At 50.3% G+C, this 20,071-nt stretch overlaps 2 protein-coding genes across 4 annotated transcripts; one reads left to right on the forward strand and one right to left on the reverse strand.

Annotated features, from left to right (window-relative positions):
- The first annotated feature begins 1,727 nt into the window (after positions 1-1,727).
- Positions 1,728-5,954, forward strand: LOC134429679 (claudin-16-like). Its single transcript, XM_063176946.1, has 6 exons — positions 1,728-1,850; positions 2,602-2,661; positions 3,682-3,784; positions 4,726-4,890; positions 5,040-5,231; positions 5,801-5,954. Exons 1-6 carry the CDS (start codon positions 1,728-1,730, stop codon positions 5,890-5,892), a joined length of 735 nt encoding a protein of 244 aa, XP_063033016.1. The 3' UTR covers positions 5,893-5,954.
- A 1,886-nt stretch (positions 5,955-7,840) lies between these two features.
- Positions 7,841-17,077, reverse strand: YBX1 (Y-box binding protein 1). Of its 3 annotated transcripts, none has more exons than XM_063177163.1 (8): positions 16,769-17,077; positions 16,363-16,426; positions 13,013-13,046; positions 10,883-10,972; positions 10,363-10,665; positions 9,954-10,033; positions 9,586-9,863; positions 7,841-8,211 (listed from the first exon to the last, which is right to left on the reverse strand). In XM_063177163.1, exons 1-7 carry the CDS (start codon positions 16,923-16,925, stop codon positions 9,617-9,619), a joined length of 975 nt encoding a protein of 324 aa, XP_063033233.1. In that variant the 5' UTR covers positions 16,926-17,077; the 3' UTR covers positions 7,841-8,211; positions 9,586-9,616. The 3 variants fall into 3 exon arrangements, with proteins under 3 accessions (XP_063033233.1, XP_063033234.1, XP_063033235.1); XM_063177164.1 differs by having other exon boundaries at positions 7,841-8,216; XM_063177165.1 differs by having other exon boundaries at positions 9,586-9,851; positions 16,769-17,074.
- Positions 17,078-20,071: the final 2,994 nt, after the last annotated feature.

Below are 20,071 nucleotides of genomic sequence, written 5' to 3' on the forward strand. Positions count from 1 at the left end.
ATGCTCAGAGATGATGGGAGAGTGATGCATTTACTGCCAGTGAGATGCCAAGAGGGGATGTGGGGGGACATGGGGCACATTGGGTGTGGGGACAACCCTCCTTCCGTCTTTGCCCCTCAGGGAGCCTGTGCCGTGCCAGGGTGGGCGCCCTCTGGCTGGAGGTACTCAACAAGGATGAGTTATCATTTCATGGTAATTAACTCATGTAGCTCAGAAACTCATCTGGTGCTGCTAATTAACTCATTTGTATGAATCCCTGTCCAAAGGGTTATTGCAGTGGTTGCAAATTCAGGCAGTAAAATATTTGGCTTTTTGGGTTGCAAAACATGACAAAATAGGGTTCCTGTCCCGGGTTTGCAGACACAATGTCCCCAGCTCATACCCTGGGCACAGCTCTCTTCTCTCCAGAGCCCCTTCACCTAGGCATGGAAAACATCCATCTAGGATGGAAAACAAATGGTGCCCTCCCTTCTCCTCTGTGGAAAGCCTTGGCAGCTCCTCAGGACACCCACATCATGCCCCAGCAGCGTTTGTCCCACTTGGAATGGGAGATGTGTCTTTGGGCTTGTGCTTAAGATTAGGACACCTCCATGGGACACTTGTTTGTACTCCAATCTGGATGTTTAACACCTCATAGTTTTTCTTGGAGTGAAAAGCTGTCGGTTTCTCGGCTGTTTCAATGACCTGGAAAGGCCCGGGGTGGCCTTGGACAGCCCGCGCTCCAAAGGACGAGAAGGGGCTTCAGATCTTTTCTCGGTCTCGGTGTTTATTAATTGTTTATCTAAAAGATTTTCTCTTGGCCCGACAGAGTCTGCACAGCAGCCAGCCATGAGCACACTGAGAGCCCCCGGGGCGGTCACCTATCTTTATACTCAAAATTACGTATACAATATTTATCATTTTTCCCCAATACCTTTTACCCTTATTAACCAGTGCACTTTTAGTAATAACCAATCCCAAAGTGCCACCATCACCACAGAAGATGGAGGCCAAGAAGAAGAAGAAGAAGAAGGACAGGACACGCCCCAATTCCTCCATCTTACTTCTTTAGACCCCCCCTGTACAGAAATCTTAAACCCTGTGTTTCACTCTCTAATTAACTTATCCCTTCACCATTCACCCAGTGAGATCCTCCCATCCTCATACAGGTGTCGTCTCCCGTGCAGGATCAAAGTCCAGCCACCAGACACTTCTGGCAACATTCCAGGACTCCCGAGCCCCCCAAGGGTGGTCTCGGTCACTCTGCACATCAGTCCTGAGGCGCTGAGATCGCACAAAAAGCAAAAGCAAGAAAAGGCAGATGTACCCACCAAGTCACATGGCAGGGATGGGTCTCTAGAGGTTCTCTGGAAACATGCTTTAGGTCACAGGTTTTCCTAGCAGCAGTTATTTGACAGTGGTTTCCAGCATCTATTGATTGCCAAAGGGCAAGTAATGATGGTTGGCATTTTCTATTTGGAAGAAAGGGAACCAATGTGGGAATGCATCCACTACAAAATTACTGTGTGTCTAAAAGCTCTCTCTACATGTAAACCTCGTGGCCCAACCTTGGCTGAGGATATTAGAGCGTTTTGACAGCAAGTGAGCACTGTGAGACAGGACCCAGATGACTCTTAGGTATCCAGAGGATGCCTGGCCTCGGTGGCACCTTGTCCTTGTAAGATTGGGTGTCTGGCAGTAGCCAGAGCAGAGTTGGTGAACATCTCTGTGCCCTTGCAGGTCTCCCCATGGGTACAGCCCTACAGGTGACAGCATTCGGGCTTGCTCTTCTCTCAACACTCTTCCTACTCCTGGCCACATGCACCGACTGCTGGATGGTCAATGCTGATGACAGCTTGGAGGTGAGCAGAGTAGCCACCTGTTGTGGTGTGCTGTAATGTCCCATTTTGGCCTTCCAGGTCATTCCCCCAGGTGTGCCTATACCTCTCTCCCTTCCCCCTTGCCCCCATGCTGAGTGAGTCCTGTCAATCAGGCTGAACATTCCAGCAAGGCGTTGTGTGCTTGGTCAAGTTCAAAGGATGCCCCTGTGCCCAGAGGTCATTGGCCTGTCTGGGTGTCATCTTCCCCTGAGACCCTGCCCCTCTCACCTGGTTGGTGGCTCACCTGTACCTCCCCTCCCCCTGTCCCTGAGCTTAAAAAGGTGATCAGACCATGCGGCCGGGTTCTGTTGGAGCACTGAGGGCTTCCAAATGGTAGACTTCAGGAGGGGGAGATGAGCTTGAAATTAACTTGAGCACCATGCGTTTGATTAGTCCAAGAACACTGCTAAAAACTACAATAACTATAACTAAAATAAACAGCACTAAAAACACAGTTTTCAGATCCCAACCAGCCCGAGAGTCCTCAGCCTTTGAACAGTCCCTCAGCCCAAACCACATATGGACTACCTTGACAAAGGCTCTCGGACATCAACAGAGAAACTGACAACTGGCTGAATGGACTGTTCAAAGGCTGGGGACTCTCGGGCTGGTTGGGATCTGAAAACTGTGTTTTTAGTGCTGTTTATTTTAGTTATAGTTATTGTAGTTTTTAGCAGTGTTCTTGGACTAATCAAACGCATGGTGCTCAAGTTAATTTCAAGCTCATCTCCCCCTCCTGAAGTCTACCATTTGGAAGCGCTCAGCCACCTTTAAGGTGAGCAAAGCAACCATCATCCTCAAGGTGAGAGCTGAGAGCAGGGTGGGTGCCTTGCCATCCATGAGTGTAGGAGTGACGGGGGTCACGCATGGTAGGGACGGACGGAGACGAGATCTCTTTGAAGCCAAGCCGTGTAACTTGTTTATTACAACGGGCCTGGGTGCAGGGCCCTGCTGGGAGCTCCCAGCCGCAGCTCAGAGCAGGGCCGAGAGAAGAGAGGCCTAAAGTGAAGAGAGTCAACGGCAAAGGTTTAAGAGCGGAGAGCATGTAAAAGGAGGGGGTGAAAGAGTGCAGAGGGAAGACAAAGAGACAAAGAAAGAAAAGGGCGCGAAGAGGAGTGCAAGAGCGAGCAAAGAGATAAGGGAGAAGAGAGATAAGAAAACGCCAAAAGAGAGCAAAGTTCCCGTTACAATACAATAAATCGTCTTCAGTGTTGAATATGCAGATTCTCATTAACCAATCTACTACAGCATCCATATCTTATAACATTTCCACACAACCTATAGGAATCACTACATTACCGTACTATGTTTATGTGTTAAACCCTAAATCTTATTCTTTGGGTCCCGTCTGCCAAACTGCAAGGCCTGCTCTGACTCTTAGGCCTGCCTGCTTGCAGAGGGAATTGTTTCCTCCAGGGGGGAATACATTCAACTGGTCACAACTAAGGTATCTCAAAGGCTGCTTTCATTTCAATCTCACTTATAGTTTCTATATTCTCAAAATCTTTTGCCAGGCAGTCATATTTAAAAGGCTTTCTTGTTTCATCCTCCCCAGCACATGAGGTTGCACAATGGCTCCACAGGCTTGGAAAAGGGACATGATGGGGCAAAGCCACTGCTTTGTAAATTGAAGGATTAGATGATTATGGAGGCAGAGGAATGGAGCAGGAGAAAACAGAGAGCAGGTATGGGCAGGGAGTCACCAGGACATGTCCAGGTGTAGTAGTGGGAGCCTGAAATCTGCCTTGCTGGGCTGGGAGATCCATGGGAAGCTGGGGAGACTCTGGTGCTTTTTGCGCGAATGCCTTTCTCCTGCTTCCAGGTAAGTCACAGATGCCGGGGCCTTTGGAGGGAGTGTGTCACCAACATGCAGGACGGGGTCAGGACCTGCGACCAGTATGACTCAATTCTGGCTGACCACCCAGGTGAGCTGACCTGCCCTGGAGGCATTTATTAAGTTCACAGCTCAGAGTCTTCTTGAAAGGCAAGAGGGAAAGTGATTTTCATTGCACCAAGCTGCCCTTTGTCAGTCAGCCACACCAGCCTGTCTTGATCTCTTGATCTCCTGCCCCAATAGCCTGGTCTTGGCAGAAACTCGGCAGTTAGACCTGCCATGGGGTCATCAGGCAGGAAAGATGCTGTGAAGCTGTGCCACCTCATGACAAACACGCTCCAGCATGTAGAGCCTAGGGTTTGCTACCCACTGTGCTGCAGGCAGAGCAAGGACCATTCCCACTGGCCAAGGACTCATGCCCACAGCTCAGGGACAGTCACATCAGGGTAGGGACATTTCTTCTGGCCTGCACAGGGCCTACCAAGAGAGAGAACCTTTGTACTGGGTCATGACATGGAACAACACAGATTCAGGCAGTGGAGAAGGAAAGTAGTTGGTATGGACTAAGGGGGACTGCCACCTTGCTCTGGGGGAGAAGCGAGCTTTGCAGGGCAGTCCCATCACAGCTACTGATATGATCCATGCCAGCTCTAGTTTTTCACTGGTATATTGACATTTGCTGTTTAAAACACCTGCTACACAACTTGGAGGAAAAAACAGTGTGAGAGGCAGTGTCTTCTGCTCAAGAATGGCTTGAGCAGGCAACTACATACCAGGTGGTGATGGGTATACCTTGAGTTGTTTGGTTTCTTGAGGTGGTCTAATCATGGGTTTAAGTCCTTATTAAGTTTCTGATGAGCTTTTTGAGCACCTTCCCTTGGCCCATGGCAGGGATGGAGTTGGTGGATTCCAGTGTGATGGCCACTGGTGAGCTGGGTGACTCAAAAAGGACATGGGCAGAAATCTGGAGACCCCCATTCCTCTGGTAATTCCTCATTCCTGATTCTGGTTGTTTTTAACTTTTCTACCCAGTGAAGATTGTGGTGACACGGACCCTGATGATCACAGCAGATCTCCTGGCTGGCCTGGCTTTGGCCACACTGGTCCTTGGGCTTGACTGCATCACCTTCCTCAAGGAAGATCCTTGTGTCAAACTGAAGTTGTGCTATGGAGCTGGAGTCATACTCTGCGCTGGGAGTGCGTGGCCGGGAGAGCTTTGGAGCAAACAGACTTCGTGTCCCACAGGGAGCTGGGGACCATGCTGGGGGCTGGTGGCACCCGCTCAGCGGGGCTTGGGGAGCGTGGGGTGTTGTATGGTTGTTTCTAACAAGCCCCTTTTCTCCTAGGCATCCTGGGTCTCATAGGCTCTGTGTGGTACGCAGTGGATGTCTACGTGGAGAGGGCCATGCTGGTGTCACACAATATATTCCTGGGAGTCCACTATGACTTTGGGTGGTCATGCTGGCTGGGGATGGCTGGCTCCATGGGCTGCTTTGTGGCATCTGTCCTGCTGACCTGCTGCCTCCATGCCTGCACAGGTCAGTCTGTCTCATTCCACCCCATCTTATCTCAAGCAGCTTTTTGCCCGGCAGATCTAAGGGGTAAAGGACCAGCTCAGAGAGCACAGAGGCTTCTTGCAGGGCCCAGCCTAACCAAGGGGGACTCCTCAGTGCCCAACCTGTGCCCCTTGGCTGGGAAGGCTACACAAGGCAGAACAGGGCTGAGTGAGGGGCCCCATAAACCCTATAAGGGCGTGAAGAGGGTGCAGGGATCCATCCACATCTGTGGGCCTCCAGGTCCTGATGAAGGTGTGCTGATGTTTACTCAAAGCAGTAGCTGTGCTGAAGTTGAATCCCTGTCATCAGCCAAAGCCTGAGACAATGGCTGCAGGGATGTGCTGGTTGAAATTCAGCCCTCCCACCAGGGACATTGGGCAGATGATGCTTCTCCAGACGTCATCTCCAATCTTTATGCCTGGTCCCATGGGGTGGAAGTTAACCCTGCTGGCTGTCTCAGTTAATTTCTCCTGCTGTGTCCCCATGCTGTGGCAGTCCCGAGTCACCCTGCAACTGCCAGCCATGACACAAGCCCAACTCTTTCCTGGTAGGCCCCAGCAGCCGCTGTCAACCCCAGAGGCATCCCCGGCCCCGGGGCCGAGCAGCCACCAGCAAGATGTACGCCATGGACTCCCGCGTGTGATGGCAGCACCTCCCTGATACGGGACCTCCTCCCTGCCAGTCCGACCCCATTAAAGCACTGGCACCTGTACTCAGACATTTCTGCAGCTGCTTCCAGGTAATGATGTAGCCGGCTGACTGCTAAAAGCAAAGGTACTGCAGCAGTCAGCCAGGGAAGGGTTTTTTCCCCACTTCCAGCCAGGTTTCATGAAGATGAATTCCAGAAAAGTATTGCTTTAAGGAAAGATGCCCCTGTTCCTGGGAAAGCTGTCAGGACACTGAGGGCAGAGTAGCTCCTCTGACATTGCTCAGCTCATGCTTTGGGAAGTCTTTTCCACACGGAGCAGCACTGACTCCATGTGGCTGGCAGCCTTCCCACACCAGCCCCACTGGAAACCTTCCCTGGGCTCGGACTCAGGGCAGTATGAGGCTTGTGCTCAAAAACTGGGTAAAACCAGGAGTCTGGAATACTTAGTTATCCATGTTTTCATGGGGAATCATGAAGGAACACCGAAGCCATACACACAGGGAGGTGAGTCAGTCTGAAGTACTTCTCACGCCAAGCTAAGCGCAGACACCTTTGCAGCACAGGAAAACCAAGCAGAATCTCCTTGGCACTGCCACCCTGAGAGGAGGAAAGTCAAGCTCCAGGCCCAAGCAGATGGTGCTGCAGGGACACAGTGCCCAAAACAGACGGGTGTGAAGACTCGCAGTCCCACTCCCGCAGCCCCGCCAGGCTGCAAAGCACCGGCATCCAAAACCTAGAGAGCTGCAAGGGTCTTCTTGAGCCATTTGCCCCCTCACATGAAGTCAAAAAGCAGCAAAGCTGTTTTTTAGTGCTGCTTCTCACACTTCTTCAAGTCTGGGGCAAGTCTGTCCTGTTTCCCAGGACCCCAGGAACCCGGGAAAGGAGAAAATCCAAACGCTGAGTGGCAGGAAAGAGCAGAGATGAGATGGTGCAGTCAAACAGCAGCGTCTGGAGGGCACGACGCTCACAAATGGCACAGCCAGGGGATGAGCACGTGTAAGCATTAGCAGGGGTAGAGAGCAAAGCCTGGAGCACTAGGACTGTTGGGACACCTGTCATGAGTGGGACACTGGAGCCCACAAGAAAATTTTTAAGGGCACAGAGCTCACTGGTGTGCAGAAGGGTCCCAAAAACTGCCATTGGGCAGTGACCCCCTCGGGCAGGTGCTCTGCAGTGGCTCTGACGGGTGCTGTCAGACCACGGCACAGTGTGGAGCTGTGTGAGCATGGAGCTGTGTGAGCTCCATGCTGAGGGAGCAGCCCCCACTCACCGAGCTCTCACCATGGCAGAGGGGTGCAGCCAAAGGCAGCTCTGTCACAAGGCACAGCCCCATCTCCCTGCTCCTGCACCTGGGGCTCTGCAGGGCATTCACGGAGCAACAGCGCTATAGCACAGCCCCAGGGGCAAGGCTGGGACTTTTTGGTATCCAGAACCTGGCACAGGCTGCCCAGAGAAACCATGGCTGTCCCATCCCTCCAAGTATTCAAGGCCAGCTCGGACAGGGATTGGAGCAACCCAAGCTGCAAGCAGAAGCTGTCCCTGCCCCACTGACAAGGTATGGGATGGGGCAAGCTTTAAGCTCCTCATTCCTCCAACCCAAACCAATGTGTGATTTTACCATTTTTGGGGGAGGGATTCCCCCTTTTTTTTTAAGCACCATCACACCAAGTCAGGTCTGTAAGTGCTGTATTCCAGCAAGGGCACAGCCAAGCTGTACCAGCAAACAGCTCCTGGAAACACACTGGGCCAGCACTAGAAACTCCCACCCCTCTGTGGCTGCCCATCATTGTCCAATGTGACTCAACTGCACCCTCATTGGTTTTTTTACTTCAACTTTTCTGCTTTACCCCACCAGCCTGTATGCCCAAAGAGTAAAGCAGTCATTTTTTTGCCAAACCTTCTACGAATACTGAAAACCTTTAAAACACCTAAGCACATATGGTAACTCTTTAAGACCTTTATTAACAGATGCTTGCAGTTTGACTTGAAAAAATCAGGCGTATATTTCATACAAATTAAAAATGAGGTTCTTAAAAATCTCAACGTGACCAGATATGAAACAATTTACAAACTTTTAAAGGTATATTGAGAAAAACCAGGCTTTTAAAAAACGCGTTTATCATTTCCAAAAAGAGAATTCTTTAGGTAAAAATAATAAAAACCCCATGCTGCATAGATAATGCAGATAGTTCTAGTAATCTGGTCAACAGCAAAAAGCAAGCACTTAAGGTCTTCAGTTCCAATTCTTTTGTTCATTTCTTATTGCTGGAATTTCATTTTCTTCTTCATTTCTTGAAGTCTTTTCTTTGATGACTAAACTGAAAAAGAGGGAAAGAAAGGCTGATCAGACAGGTGTCAAAGGGTTAAAGGGGTGCTTTTTGTACCAAGGCTCACCTGCAACTCAAAAATTCACCCTAAGCTGCCTGACACAAGCTCACAGCCAACACTCACTGCAACTCCTTATCCCCCACAGCCACAGCAGCCACCTTTGCAAAGGAACAATGCCGACTCACGGGGAAGGCTGCTTCCCCCAGGCTCTGCCAACACTCAGCCACTGCTCAAAGCAAGAAACTAAACCCAATGTTCTCCAATGATACCAGACAGCAAGAGGAACAAAGGTGACTTTGTCATCTTCTTCTGAAGCCTACATTTTAAGAATTCATCCAGGAGGTGCTGACCGCAAAGATGAATACTAGGATACAACAAATGTTCACCAAAAGTGCACAGAGATCACTGCAGCACAGTCTGGACAGTGAGGGAATGACCCATCTGCAAGCAGACCATGAAGCAGCAGAGCCCATGCAGATCAAGTCCCCGAGCTCCCACAGCTGGGAGAGGCTGCAGCTGCTGCCAACACTGAGGCACCAGCCCCTGCCCATCCCATCAGTGTGACCACCCAGACTGCTCCCACTACAGCCCAAATGCTTCTTTCACTTTCCTGCCCTCCAATAAGCAAGGAACAAAACGAACAGGATACACACATGGGTGACAAGAAATGCAGAACAAGTAGAGTCTTGGCAATGAAAATATTCCCAAATTAGCAGAACTGTCTCTCAGGAGTCAGCACCAAACAAGCCTCAAACACAAACAGGTTCCCTTGCAACTGACCCAGCCTCTGGCCCCTGCCCTGCACACAACCCTTCCAGAGTCCACATCTCAGTACTGCAACACAACTCCCACGTGCTCTGACAAAGTCACAATCTCTACCAGATTTTTCAGCACTTTGATTAGATAAAAAGCTGCTCCTGAGACACTCCTGCTAATTCTGCATCACCTTTGTAGAAATGGATGCCAAGGTCTCAATGCCATCCATCTCCCTGTAGGGACTCAGCTCAGGCACTGGTGGAGCTAGGGAAATCCCAGCATGTAATTCCCAGCTTCTCCTGACTACTTTCAAGTCTTTACATTTGCACTGCTTGAATTTCTGGGCAAGCAGAGACTGCTGTACACCTGAACTACTGCACACAGCTAAGATTTTAAGCGTAACAGTATTCTATCAATAACAATTGAAGCTTGTAACTAAGTCTTCCTAATTAGTCAGCATTGATGCAACAAAGCCTCGCAATTCAGTTCTGCAGACACAACCACAGATCAGTTACAGCACGCGTGAGCAAGAAGAGTCCAAACACCGTAAGGCACAAACGAAAAGAAGTCAACAAATGGCACCCCCAGGCCCCTGCCACGCACCCGGATGATGGTAGAGATGTTAAGCCGGTATTTACTCAGCCCCGCCCTGCTCAGCCTCGGGAGCGGACGTGTTCTCAGCTGGTGGCTCGGCTGTCTTCGTCTCTTTGCCATCTTGTGGTTTAGGGTTCTCTGGGCGTCTGCGTCGGTAGTTGAAATTACGGCGGTACCGACGTTGAGGTGGCTGCTGACTTTGGGTTTCATCCCCTTGGTTCTCTTTATCTTCTTCGTTTCCATCCTCTCTAGGCTGTCTTTGACGAGGAGGACCCCTGAAAGTCAAGCTAGGCTTTAACTATGCAGCACCTGAGCATCGCCGTGTCCCGGCTCTGTTGCTGAGCAAGGCTAAAGCCAGCAGCTGATCTGCAGCATACCTGCGAAATCTCGGTCTGTAACCCCGGTACATGTTTTGCCTGACTGGTCTGCCGTCTCCTGCACCCTGGTTGTCAGCACCCTGCAAGACATCAGGCCATAGACCTCCTCAGCCCCAACCAGAACTGCGCTAACTCCACAGCTTGTCACTTTGTGAGAAAGGAGCTGGAAGGTCGTCAGTTCAGTCAAGGCGGACAGCAGTTCTAGGGAAGAGGTGCACACATGATGGAGAATCCTCCACTTAATCATACAAACTGGAACACTCTGGTTTTTAGAAGCTATAACATGAAGACCTTCAACTACTTCATCTCACGCTACTGCCAAACCTTACCAAAATCAGCTGGAGTTCCTACAAGAAGTGTCAAAAGCTGCCTCCCATCACCCTGCTCCAAAGCAACCAAGCCCGTTTACCTCCACTATCTCTCCCTGCACGGGAGGGTTGGTGTACTGTGGACGACGCCCGTAGGGCCTACGCATGTAGTAAGGTGGGTACCGCCGCCTGCGATAGGGACGGCGTTGCTGGGCTTGGCCTTCTGGTATGTTCTCTCCTCCTTCATTCTTTTCCCCACTCTCACTGTTCTGGTAGTTCTGCTGATAGTTGCGTGGAGGACCCCTACGACGTGGATATCGTCTGTAATGGTTACGATCTGCTGCGTATTTACTGCCCTGCACTGGAACTCCACCAGGTCCTGTGACATTGGCTGCCTCCGCACCCTGAAGAGTGGAAACAGCGTTAGGGAAACAGTCACCATCCCACCAGCTACAGCATAACTCTAGTACTGAGCAAAGATTTATTACATCCACATTGTGAAGAAATGAAAAACCATTCACCTCCTTGGATGTCATCAGGCATCAGCTCAAACCACAGGCACCACAGCAAGCCTGCAGCCTGAGTTTGCCATGTGCTCTGACACCCGAGAGATGTGTTTACCTTTTCTCCCTCAACCACATCAAACTCCACGGTCTCTCCATCTCCTACGCTGCGGAGGTACTTCCTGGGGTTATTCTTCTTTATGGCAGTCTAACAACACAACAGTGCAGGCACAGCATAAGAATACAAAGGAAGACTTTTTTTTTTTAGATTACTAAATATTCAAGTTTCTTTATCTGAGGAGAAAGACCTGTACTTCTGAAAAAGCAATTGAATAATTGGGAAAATCCAGGAAGTCATAAAATGTACCTGTATTATGCTCTGGACTATTTGAAATGTGCAACAGCTTTACCATTAACTGGAAGCACCTGTCAACATGCTGTCTGCTGGCTAAAAAGACAGTTTGAAAACAAAGAGGAGAACTCTCACACCACACACTGCCTAAAGCACTCCTATAATCAGAGTTTAAAATTCAATATCACTATGATAGTTAAACATTCCTCTGATGCCTATACATCAATATATCACAACCCTTCCAATCACCCTCTTGGATTTCCAGCCCTCCATTATTTCCTACACATCACAGGACACAGCAGCTTCTGTGGTCCATACTCTGCAAACATAAAAATGGCCAGATATCAAGAGATTCCACCACCATAGTTTCTACTACAGGTCTAACCAATTAATCCTAAATCTACTCCAGTTGTGTATTGCACAACAAGGATTGTTCTTTTCCATGCATCAGCACCAGACATGCTCTGTATCAGTGGCCCACCTGTCAAACAACATTACCAGAACAGACTCAGTTTTCAGTGCTCTGCTGCACTGGATGACATCTTCAGCAGACAGGTTAATCCTCAATGCACACCTTGCTCAGGCATGTCCTGCTTATCAAACACTTTAAATGAAGGGCACTAACAGTGTAACAACTTTAATATAAACATCTGCCACACAATTTGATTGGATTTCTTCTGCCCAAATTGTACAAAATCAATGGAAAAACATGCCCACAAATCTCAGTAACTTTAAGGAAAGCCTTATTACAATAAGCAGTCAATCCAACAGCTTTCTGTGACACCTGAAGTATGTAACAGGGATGGAGAAAAGCATACACAGCTAGACTTCTCAAACAACCTGATTTCCTTCTGATTAGAGCCCCATAATGGTTTAATTGTAAAAATATTACACTAAAACAAATCATTACCAAACTGTTATTTCAGAAACACAGATACCAGCTGCATGACAAGTCCTGTAACACAACTAGTAAGTCAAGGTCACTTACAGGTGGCCCTACTTGCCCATTGGGTCTGAAAGCCTCCCCTCAGGGTATGTACAACCTCTCACAAACCAGTGCCTCTAAAAGCTACTAATTCATACAAACAACAAGCATGAAGCTGAGAGATTAAAAAACAAAACACTTTCCAGGCATTGTTTTTCCCTTCCTTTGTGTTAACATCAGCAGCACATCCCTAACTTGAGACAAAAGAATGATTCCTAAATGCCAGAGTAAAGCAGGCTCCACTAAGAATTCTTTGTGGTCTGCTTACCAAGGAGAGAAAGAAAGGGCAGAAATGGCAAAAAGTAAATTGCTGATCACAGCCTCTCAATTAGACAAAGAACTAAACCAAGGCAAACCTGCTCCATAAAGTAAGACACAGGTGTGGTGTGCACTCCTGCTCTATTTTCCAGAAGTTTACCTATTTGCCACACATTATATCTACAGATACATATCAGTTAAATTGAAAAGCCTGTACTAAAATGCTGGTAGACTTCCATGGAAAGCCTAGAGCAATAAAATCTGTAATTCTGCCTAGGAAAAAAAAGTTTCATTGTCACTTCATCCCTAAGTTCAATTCTCTCCCTGCTGCAAGCTATTAATTTAACTTTATCTCCAGATGCTTACTTCCACTGTATGAATGCACAAGGTGACTGAACCCCAAGCAGTTACCCCCAAGCCCATACTAGCACTGAGTGCAATTCTCATCACTGTACAACCTCAGCCCACTTGGCTGATGTGCAAAAACCCCAAAGTGCAAGCAGGCTCTTCTTGCAATGCAACCAAGAATCAGCTGTTTGTGTTCAAGTGACAGTGAAAAGGCAAGGCTCTTCCACAGCTTCAATCCTACTGAAATGGGTCAGGAACAGGCAACTTCTGAGAGAGAATATCTTTTAGTTTCAAGGAAATCTTACCTGATGGACAAACACATCTTCCTTGGTGTCGTTCCTGCAAGACAACAGGAAATTGAACTTCATTAATAAAATGCACAGTAAATTAAAAATTCAGTTGTTTGGTACAAAGGCAAAACATGCAGATCTATTGTAACAGGCTTTCAGCATTACTCCTCAACCTGCTCTCCACTAGTTCCTATGAGCTTACTGTGTGTAGGAAAGAGATCAGCTTACACAAAGCACGGAGCACATGCTGAAGGCACACTCCTCCTCACTGCTGCACCCCTCCACCCTTCACATCCCATCACCAGACATGTCTGAACACCTGACAGTGACCACTCACTCCTTCCAGCAGTGCTCTGTGGACAGAGACTGCCTGCTGCAGCTTTTGGCAGCAGCTCTGCCCTTGCCACTGCAGCCGCACTTGCAACCCCTCAGCCTCAGCATTCCACTTACCTGAGGAGCAGCAACACCAGCTGCCCGTGCAGGCAGCACACTTGGTCAAGCCTTAGTGTCCCCTCTCAATGAACAGAAAAGAGCTCAGGTCTCTCTCTATAAGGACCCAAGAGCACCCATCCTTCAGCAGCGTGACCCTGGCAGAGCTTTCGCAGCTGCCCCGAGCCTGAACAACCACAGCTCAGTGCCAGCTTCAGTCAGAAGTTTCTTTCCTGCTCTGCAGAGCTACAACAGAGACAACCCTGCGCTGGTGAGGCTGCACAAGCCATCTCCCCCACTCCTGAAGCATTCCAGCTCCCACCACACCAACCCACCCTCACTGCAGGGTTAAGTTTCATTACAGCATGGAACAGCCCGAACCAACAGCAAAGTGGCTTTTATTTCCTAGGTAAAGACACAAGTAAGCTTGTGTGAAAACATGCTCTGAACTGAAGTGCTCGTGGCTAGTGGTAACAGAATACTCGGGATGGTTTTTAGTAAGATAAAGCCAGGTGCTCCTTACCCCTGGCTTTAAAAAGTGAGATTTGACAATTAAACTCCTTCCAGAAACTCCATCCAAGCTACAGCTTTTCCATCAGACATCACCAGTAAAAATAAGTCCCCTTGTTTCCTCTTGAAATTGATGCCTACAGACCAAAAAGGTTACTGGGAAAAGGCAGCCAAAAAGCAGAGCCACTCCTCTGTCATCTCCAAAGCCCCAAGAAAGCAGCACTAAGAAGCCCTTGCAAACCCACAGCTGAATGACTCTTCTTCAAAGTAAAATGCCCAAAATGCTGAAAACCTTCACAAGAGAATGGTAACATGCTTCTAGTAAAAATGCTGAGCACCTCCTTTCATCCTCAGCTGAAAAACGGTGGTAGCAAGTGCTCATCCACAACATGGACGCCTTGTACTTTTGTACAGGTTCAATTTTGGACAACCAGACTAAATACTTGTTTTTAAAATCCATTTGCAAAGCAGTTTCCATTCAAGAGGACATCGGAGTTTTGGCTGGACAACTAACAAGGTCCCACAGAGCTCAGTGAATCAAGTGAAACATACACCATGTCATTTTTACAGCCTCATGCCACTGGCTACATCACTCCCAATGCTGTTTCCAGCAAGCATGCTGTCACATGTGGATGATGGAACAACAGGACCATCACTTTTTCAAAGACAATTTGGAAGGGTACAAGAGAAACATCCATTTTGAAGGCCAAACAAATAATTTAACTGATCTTTGCAACTATGCCACTCTTCCATTCACATCTTTTATCCACTAAAATGTATCAGAAAAAGGGAAACAGGCAAGCAGACAGACTAAGAAGATGCCAAGCCCAGCACCAAACACCGTGCCAGACTGTGCAGCCCCAGCTATGGCACAGACCAAGCCTTTGCACATCCACCTGTTACTTTGGCAAACACAAGAAACGACCAAAGACCCAGAATTCAAACTCCTTCCTATTTTGAAACAGGATCACACCTCTAACACTAAGAACACACAGGAAACACCTGAAGTGAGCATGCAACTACATCAGAGCTCATTTCAGTTCCACAGCCTCATTTTATCTGAAAGCAGACCTGGCTCAAACAGAGCCATGCAAGGGCAGGAGCTCCCCACAGCCTCCCTACGGCCAAGCAAAGATTCCAGAGCTGAGGAAATGTCCTCCCCTTCGGTTACCAGGCTCTAATCTCTTGATAATAGCAGATCATGCTGGGTTTCTCATTACAAATGGCAACCTCAGGGATTAAACAGCTGCCAAAGTAATGACTGGGGAAGCTGCTCGGATGTCTCAACTAGCTGCTGCTGCTGCTTCCCTGCTTGACTGACATCACAGAACATTTTCCCTGCCGAGGAAACAGGAAAAGCCTTCCCTCGAGGTGGGGTTTGTGGCCGGGATGTGGGAGGCGTTCCCAAGGCCAGCGACACAGCAGCTCTCAGCACTGGGGACTCCTCAACGCTGGGAGCTGAAGCATGGCACGATGAACAATGCCAACTGGGCAGACTGGGAGGGGAGTTTGTAAAGCTGCAGACACAACACCAATTCAGGAGCTTGACAGACAATTTAGGCTAGTTCATAAAGTAACAGGCAGTTCAAAAAGGCAGTGTTTAAACCAAACATAAATTAAAGTTCCAATAACAACACTATACTTACTTGCCTAAAGGGAGATTTTCCAGTATGCAGCCTCATTCTGAGACTGGGAAGTTTAAGTACCACGAATTAAGGGAAACAGCTCTGGCAACACTCCGGGGAGGCCCCCCCAACTAATGGGGCCAAGAATTGCCCATTTTTAAGAAACTTGTTTGCAGAGCACTTCCTCTCCTTGACAGGCCTACTTCAGGTACTTATTTAATTCCCACAGCATTCAAATTATTCTTTCACATCAACCACTGTCATAAAAAGAATCTTCTAGGCACTTGTTTCATGAGACCAGTCCATACACTCGAGTGTGGCAGCAGACTGTGTGAACTGTGCTCCTTTCACTCATTTTCCTGCTTGCTGGGGGTGTCCTCATTAGAGCGTGTTTTAACTACCAAGTGCTAAAAGCAATTTTTGCTTGCATTGACTGAACTTCATGCAGCAGTTTAAACAAATACTGTCTGTGCTGACAGTCAGTGTACTTTTATATCCTTAAGGGAAAAAAAAAAAAACCAAACATCATAAAAGGATGGACCATAATGTAAGACACATCGCCGTGAAAACAGACTTGCTTCGAGAGCGCAGCCCTTGCCTAGGTTAAAGAAGTCAAAAGCCAGCCAGGCAAGCCCCGAGCAGGTCAGAACCCCCGGGGTGGAGAAAGGGCGCATCGCACCAGCTCCTTCTACCAACAAGGGCGAGAGGCGGCAAAGGCACCGCCGCCCCCCGCCCCGCTGTCACGGCCGCGCCCCCTCCCCGGGCCTCCCCGTAACGAGGCCCCCGCGTCCAGGCGCTCACCTGTTGATGAAGCCGTAACCGTTCCTCACGTTGAACCATTTCACTGTTCCCAAAACCTTCGTTGCTGCGGGAAGGGGCAGAGTGAAGCGGGGAGGGAGGGGGGGGAGCGGCGCGTCAGGGGCACGTGGCGGGGCGCGCGCACAAAGGCCCCGCGTGGCGGACATCTTGCGCCGCCCCGCCCCCACCCGGCACGCGGGGCCGGCGGCGCGCGGGGAGCGAGGGAGAGGGGGGCGAGCAACGGCCCCGCGCGCGCGGGGGAGCGAGCGGGGACACGCGCCGGGGGCGGGCAGGGGGCGCGCGCCGCCCCTCGGGGGGGAAGGGAGCGCGCGCCACCCTCAGCCGTGGCGGGGGAGGGGCAGGGGATCGGGGCTTCCCACCCCGCTCCGGGACCCCAGGCTGCCCTCACCGATGACCTTCTTGTCCCCGCCAGCGGGAGGCGCCGCCGAGGCCAGGCCGCTGCCCCCGTTCCCGGTCCCACCGTTTGGCTTGGAGTCGGCGGGGGCGGCGGGGGCCGCCGCGGGGACGGGGGCGGCGGGCGGCTGGGTCTCGGCCTCGCTGCTCATGGCGGCGGCTGTTCGGTGCGGACGGTGGTGGTGACTGCTGTTTGCGCCGCCTCCCGCGGTGTGATGGTGACTGAGGCCGGCCGTGGGGGGGCTGCTCCCTGCTCCGGGCTCGCTGAGCTCCGCTCTCCGCTCCCGATACCGATCGAACTGGCCACAATGGCGGCGCGCACCGGCTAGCCACCCCGCGCGCCCCGCCCGCACGCGCCGCAATTCGCCACCCGGGCCGCCCGTTAAACGGAGAGCGACCCTATTGGCCTTTCCTCAACCCGCCCCCGCCCCCCACCGAACACCTATTGGCGATGACACCTGCCTTTCCTCAAGAGCGCGCGCCCATTGGCTGCTTCGCCCGCGGCTGCCAAGCTAGCTTTTCTCACCGGCCGAGCTGGGCTCCCCGCCCCCGCCCCCGATTGGCCGCTCCGGCCGCCGCTCCCGCCCTCAACGGGCACGAACGGGGAAGTGCGCGCGCCCATGTGGCGGCGGCTCCCGTCCCCCGGCGGCTCCGAGCCCGCTTCCGCTCGCCGCCACGACCCAGGGCAGCGATCCTGCGGGCGGCTCCGGCCCCAGCGCTCCAGGGGCGCCCGCTCCCGTTAGTGATTGCCACAAAGGGCCCGGGAACGTTAAATTCCAGCGGAAAATGACGGATTTGGAGCCGTGTCAGAGCTCCCCCATCCACGTACGGACATGCGGTTACAGCACTGAGCTGACCCGTGCGGATTCAGCTTGTCCCTAAGCATGCCCTGCTTCACTTCCCGGAGGGGCGGGGGCAGCTCCTCACCCTGAGCCCTCGTACCCACCCAGCTGTCGGGAAAGCATTACCGCTGGGTGCTTTGCTCTGCCAGAGCCTTTCTCCAACCACCACCTCCCAGCTCCTCTTGGCCTCCTTACCCCTGTGTCTTCACCTTACAGCGCACCGGAGATGCGCGACATCTCTTGCTGCATTCCCCAGAGGGAAGGTCGAGAGGAAAACCCTGTCCTTGTCCACCAATTAAATTTTTCTTAGGCAGTTGAAGAATGTGGTTGGTGGCCAGATTGCTGGCCCTGCTTTGGCTATATCATTGGTCTGACATGGCAGGAGGGAAAGGTCATCAGCAACCACCCAGAGTATCTCCGGGAGATGAGCCACCACTCCAGCATTTCTGCCACCAACGTGTGTCCCCTTGGGACCAGCTCTCTCAGCACTGCACACAAATCACTGCCGGTGGCCATCCCAGGTCCCCATATTCCACCCTAGCCAGGGGAGGGTCTCCAAGCTCAACCCACTACATCAACCTCATCCTGCTCTCTTGGGAACTCTTTCACCTCATCTTCAAATCAGTTAATGAAGAGAAGGGCTTGAAAACAATAACGCAATCCCACAAGGATCTGCGCCAGGATGATGACCTGGATAAAGAAGCTAGAATGATATAAAAATTGGATGCTGCTTGGTGACTGTCACAGTTTTGTATGAGAAAAAAACAAAAAAAACAAACACTCTTTTAAAAGTAATAAACTAACAAAAAATTTAAATTTCATTTCTTTACATTATCAGTAAAAAAAAAAAAGTTATGAAAGAATATTCTAAAGAGTTTGTTTTAATTCTTACTACTTTTTTCTCTTAATTACTGTTAATAAAATTTTCTTTATACCCTTTTAAAATTTTAAGCCTACTTTACCCTTCTCCTAATCCTATCTTCCTATGTCACAAGAAATAAGTATGTAAGTAATTAGCCAACACTAAAACCCATCACACTCACCAACATGTTAATTAAAAAAATTTCAACATTAAATCTTAAATTAACAAACCAAAACCACTACAGTGAATCACCTGAAAAATAGTCTTACTATAGAATCAGAATTAGGGAATACAGCAGGCATTCCCCCATGAGGGGGGAAATCTGTGGGGATGTCTCAGGGCCATGCACCTCCAGCCGAAACCCCAACAATGTCTTTGGGGGGTAACACTGTGGGATCCAGAGGCACCTCAGACCCTCAGGGAAATGCACAGGCCATCAGAAACACCATCTCCAGCTGCAGCATCCACAGCTGGAGGAAGATGCTGGAGCTGAGAGGAGGTCCATCATCTCCTCCACAGGACATTCCAGGATTTGCTATGTACAACACAAATGCGACATCTTCATGGGAGAATTCAAACAGAAAATGTGGTTTTTGAGAAGACTTTCAGCCAGCAGGTAAGGAACATGGCACAGAAGCTGGAATCCTGCACACTCCACGTTGAAGGGAAATATAATGGGATGTAATTAGCCATTGTAACAACAAAGAGGTAGTAATGGATTTGCCACTCTTAATTAATCTGGGGAAGCTCTGTGACCCCTGTATGCAGGAAGTGAGGCCAGCTGATGGCAGTGGTATAAATATATCAGGCTGAAAAAGTGCTGCTAAGCCTGGATCAGAAATAAACTGGTTTCCCTGGTGAAAAAATGGTGAATTTGGGTACCAGCAGCCAGTGCAAACCCCAGCACAGCACTGCCAGGCATAGCTCTCTGAGGCACCTGAGCCAGCCTGTTGAGAATCTTCAACCCTCCCCTCACAGGAGAGCCTTCTGCAAAGCATGTCTGGGGCTGGGGAAGAAAGGGTCTGTGTCTCTTTTATCACCTGATGTGCTGCAGGTACACAGTGATGTGCCTCAGGCTGGAGAGAAGTGAGTGCTCCCAGCTGCTGTGCAATCCTAGCAATGAGGACATGGGAATCCTGACAGCCAGAGCCTGCTGCCACGATTCCAAAGAGCCATGAGAGAAAAGAGCACAGCCAAGCCTGTGGAAGCACCCTCATGTGCCAGAACAGGCTCTGTCCTAACTCTCATCAGGTGCTTCACCTTTGAACAGCTGGATGAAAAGCTCCTGCTGGAACCCAGCCCTGGGCAGGGTGCTGGCCTGTCCCCTGCCAGGAGGGTGAGCTCTCAGCCCTGTTCTGGGAGCAGAAAGGCAGCCTCAGCTGTACTCTCCTCGACACACAGGACAAGCAGCCCCAGTTTCATTCCTACAGCATCACCATTCTGGTTTTCCCATATGACAAGCCTGCTCCAACACCTCTGTAAGCACCCAGGTGAAGCCCTCCTCCAACACGTGGCACACAACACCTCAATGGCCTGGTGCTACCCCGTGCTGGGGGCAGGCTGAAAGACACCCGCTCACATCAGAACTGTCCTC

This window comes from Melospiza melodia, chromosome 26 (assembly GCF_035770615.1).
Source record: "Melospiza melodia melodia isolate bMelMel2 chromosome 26, bMelMel2.pri, whole genome shotgun sequence".
NCBI lineage: Eukaryota > Metazoa > Chordata > Aves > Passeriformes > Passerellidae > Melospiza > Melospiza melodia.

Excerpts from the sequence above, each read along its gene's own strand:
- LOC134429679 (XM_063176946.1), top strand. The coding sequence starts at position 1,728 with ATGGGTACAGCCCTACAGGTGACAGCATTCGGGCTTGCTCTTCTCTCA. Across the intron at positions 1,851-2,601 it reads ACAGCTTGGAGGTGAGCAGA|TCTACCATTTGGAAGCGCTC; the intron begins GTAGCCACCTGT and ends CCCCTCCTGAAG. Across the intron at positions 3,785-4,725 it reads AATTCTGGCTGACCACCCAG|TGAAGATTGTGGTGACACGG; the intron begins GTGAGCTGACCT and ends TTTTCTACCCAG.
- YBX1 (XM_063177163.1), bottom strand. The coding sequence starts at position 16,925 with ATGAGCAGCGAGGCCGAGACCCAGCCGCCCGCCGCCCCCGTCCCCGCG. Across the intron at positions 13,047-16,362 it reads GGTTACGGCTTCATCAACAG|GAACGACACCAAGGAAGATG; the intron begins GTGAGCGCCTGG and ends GTTGTCTTGCAG. Across the intron at positions 10,666-10,882 it reads ATGTGGTTGAGGGAGAAAAG|GGTGCGGAGGCAGCCAATGT; the intron begins GTAAACACATCT and ends TCCACTCTTCAG.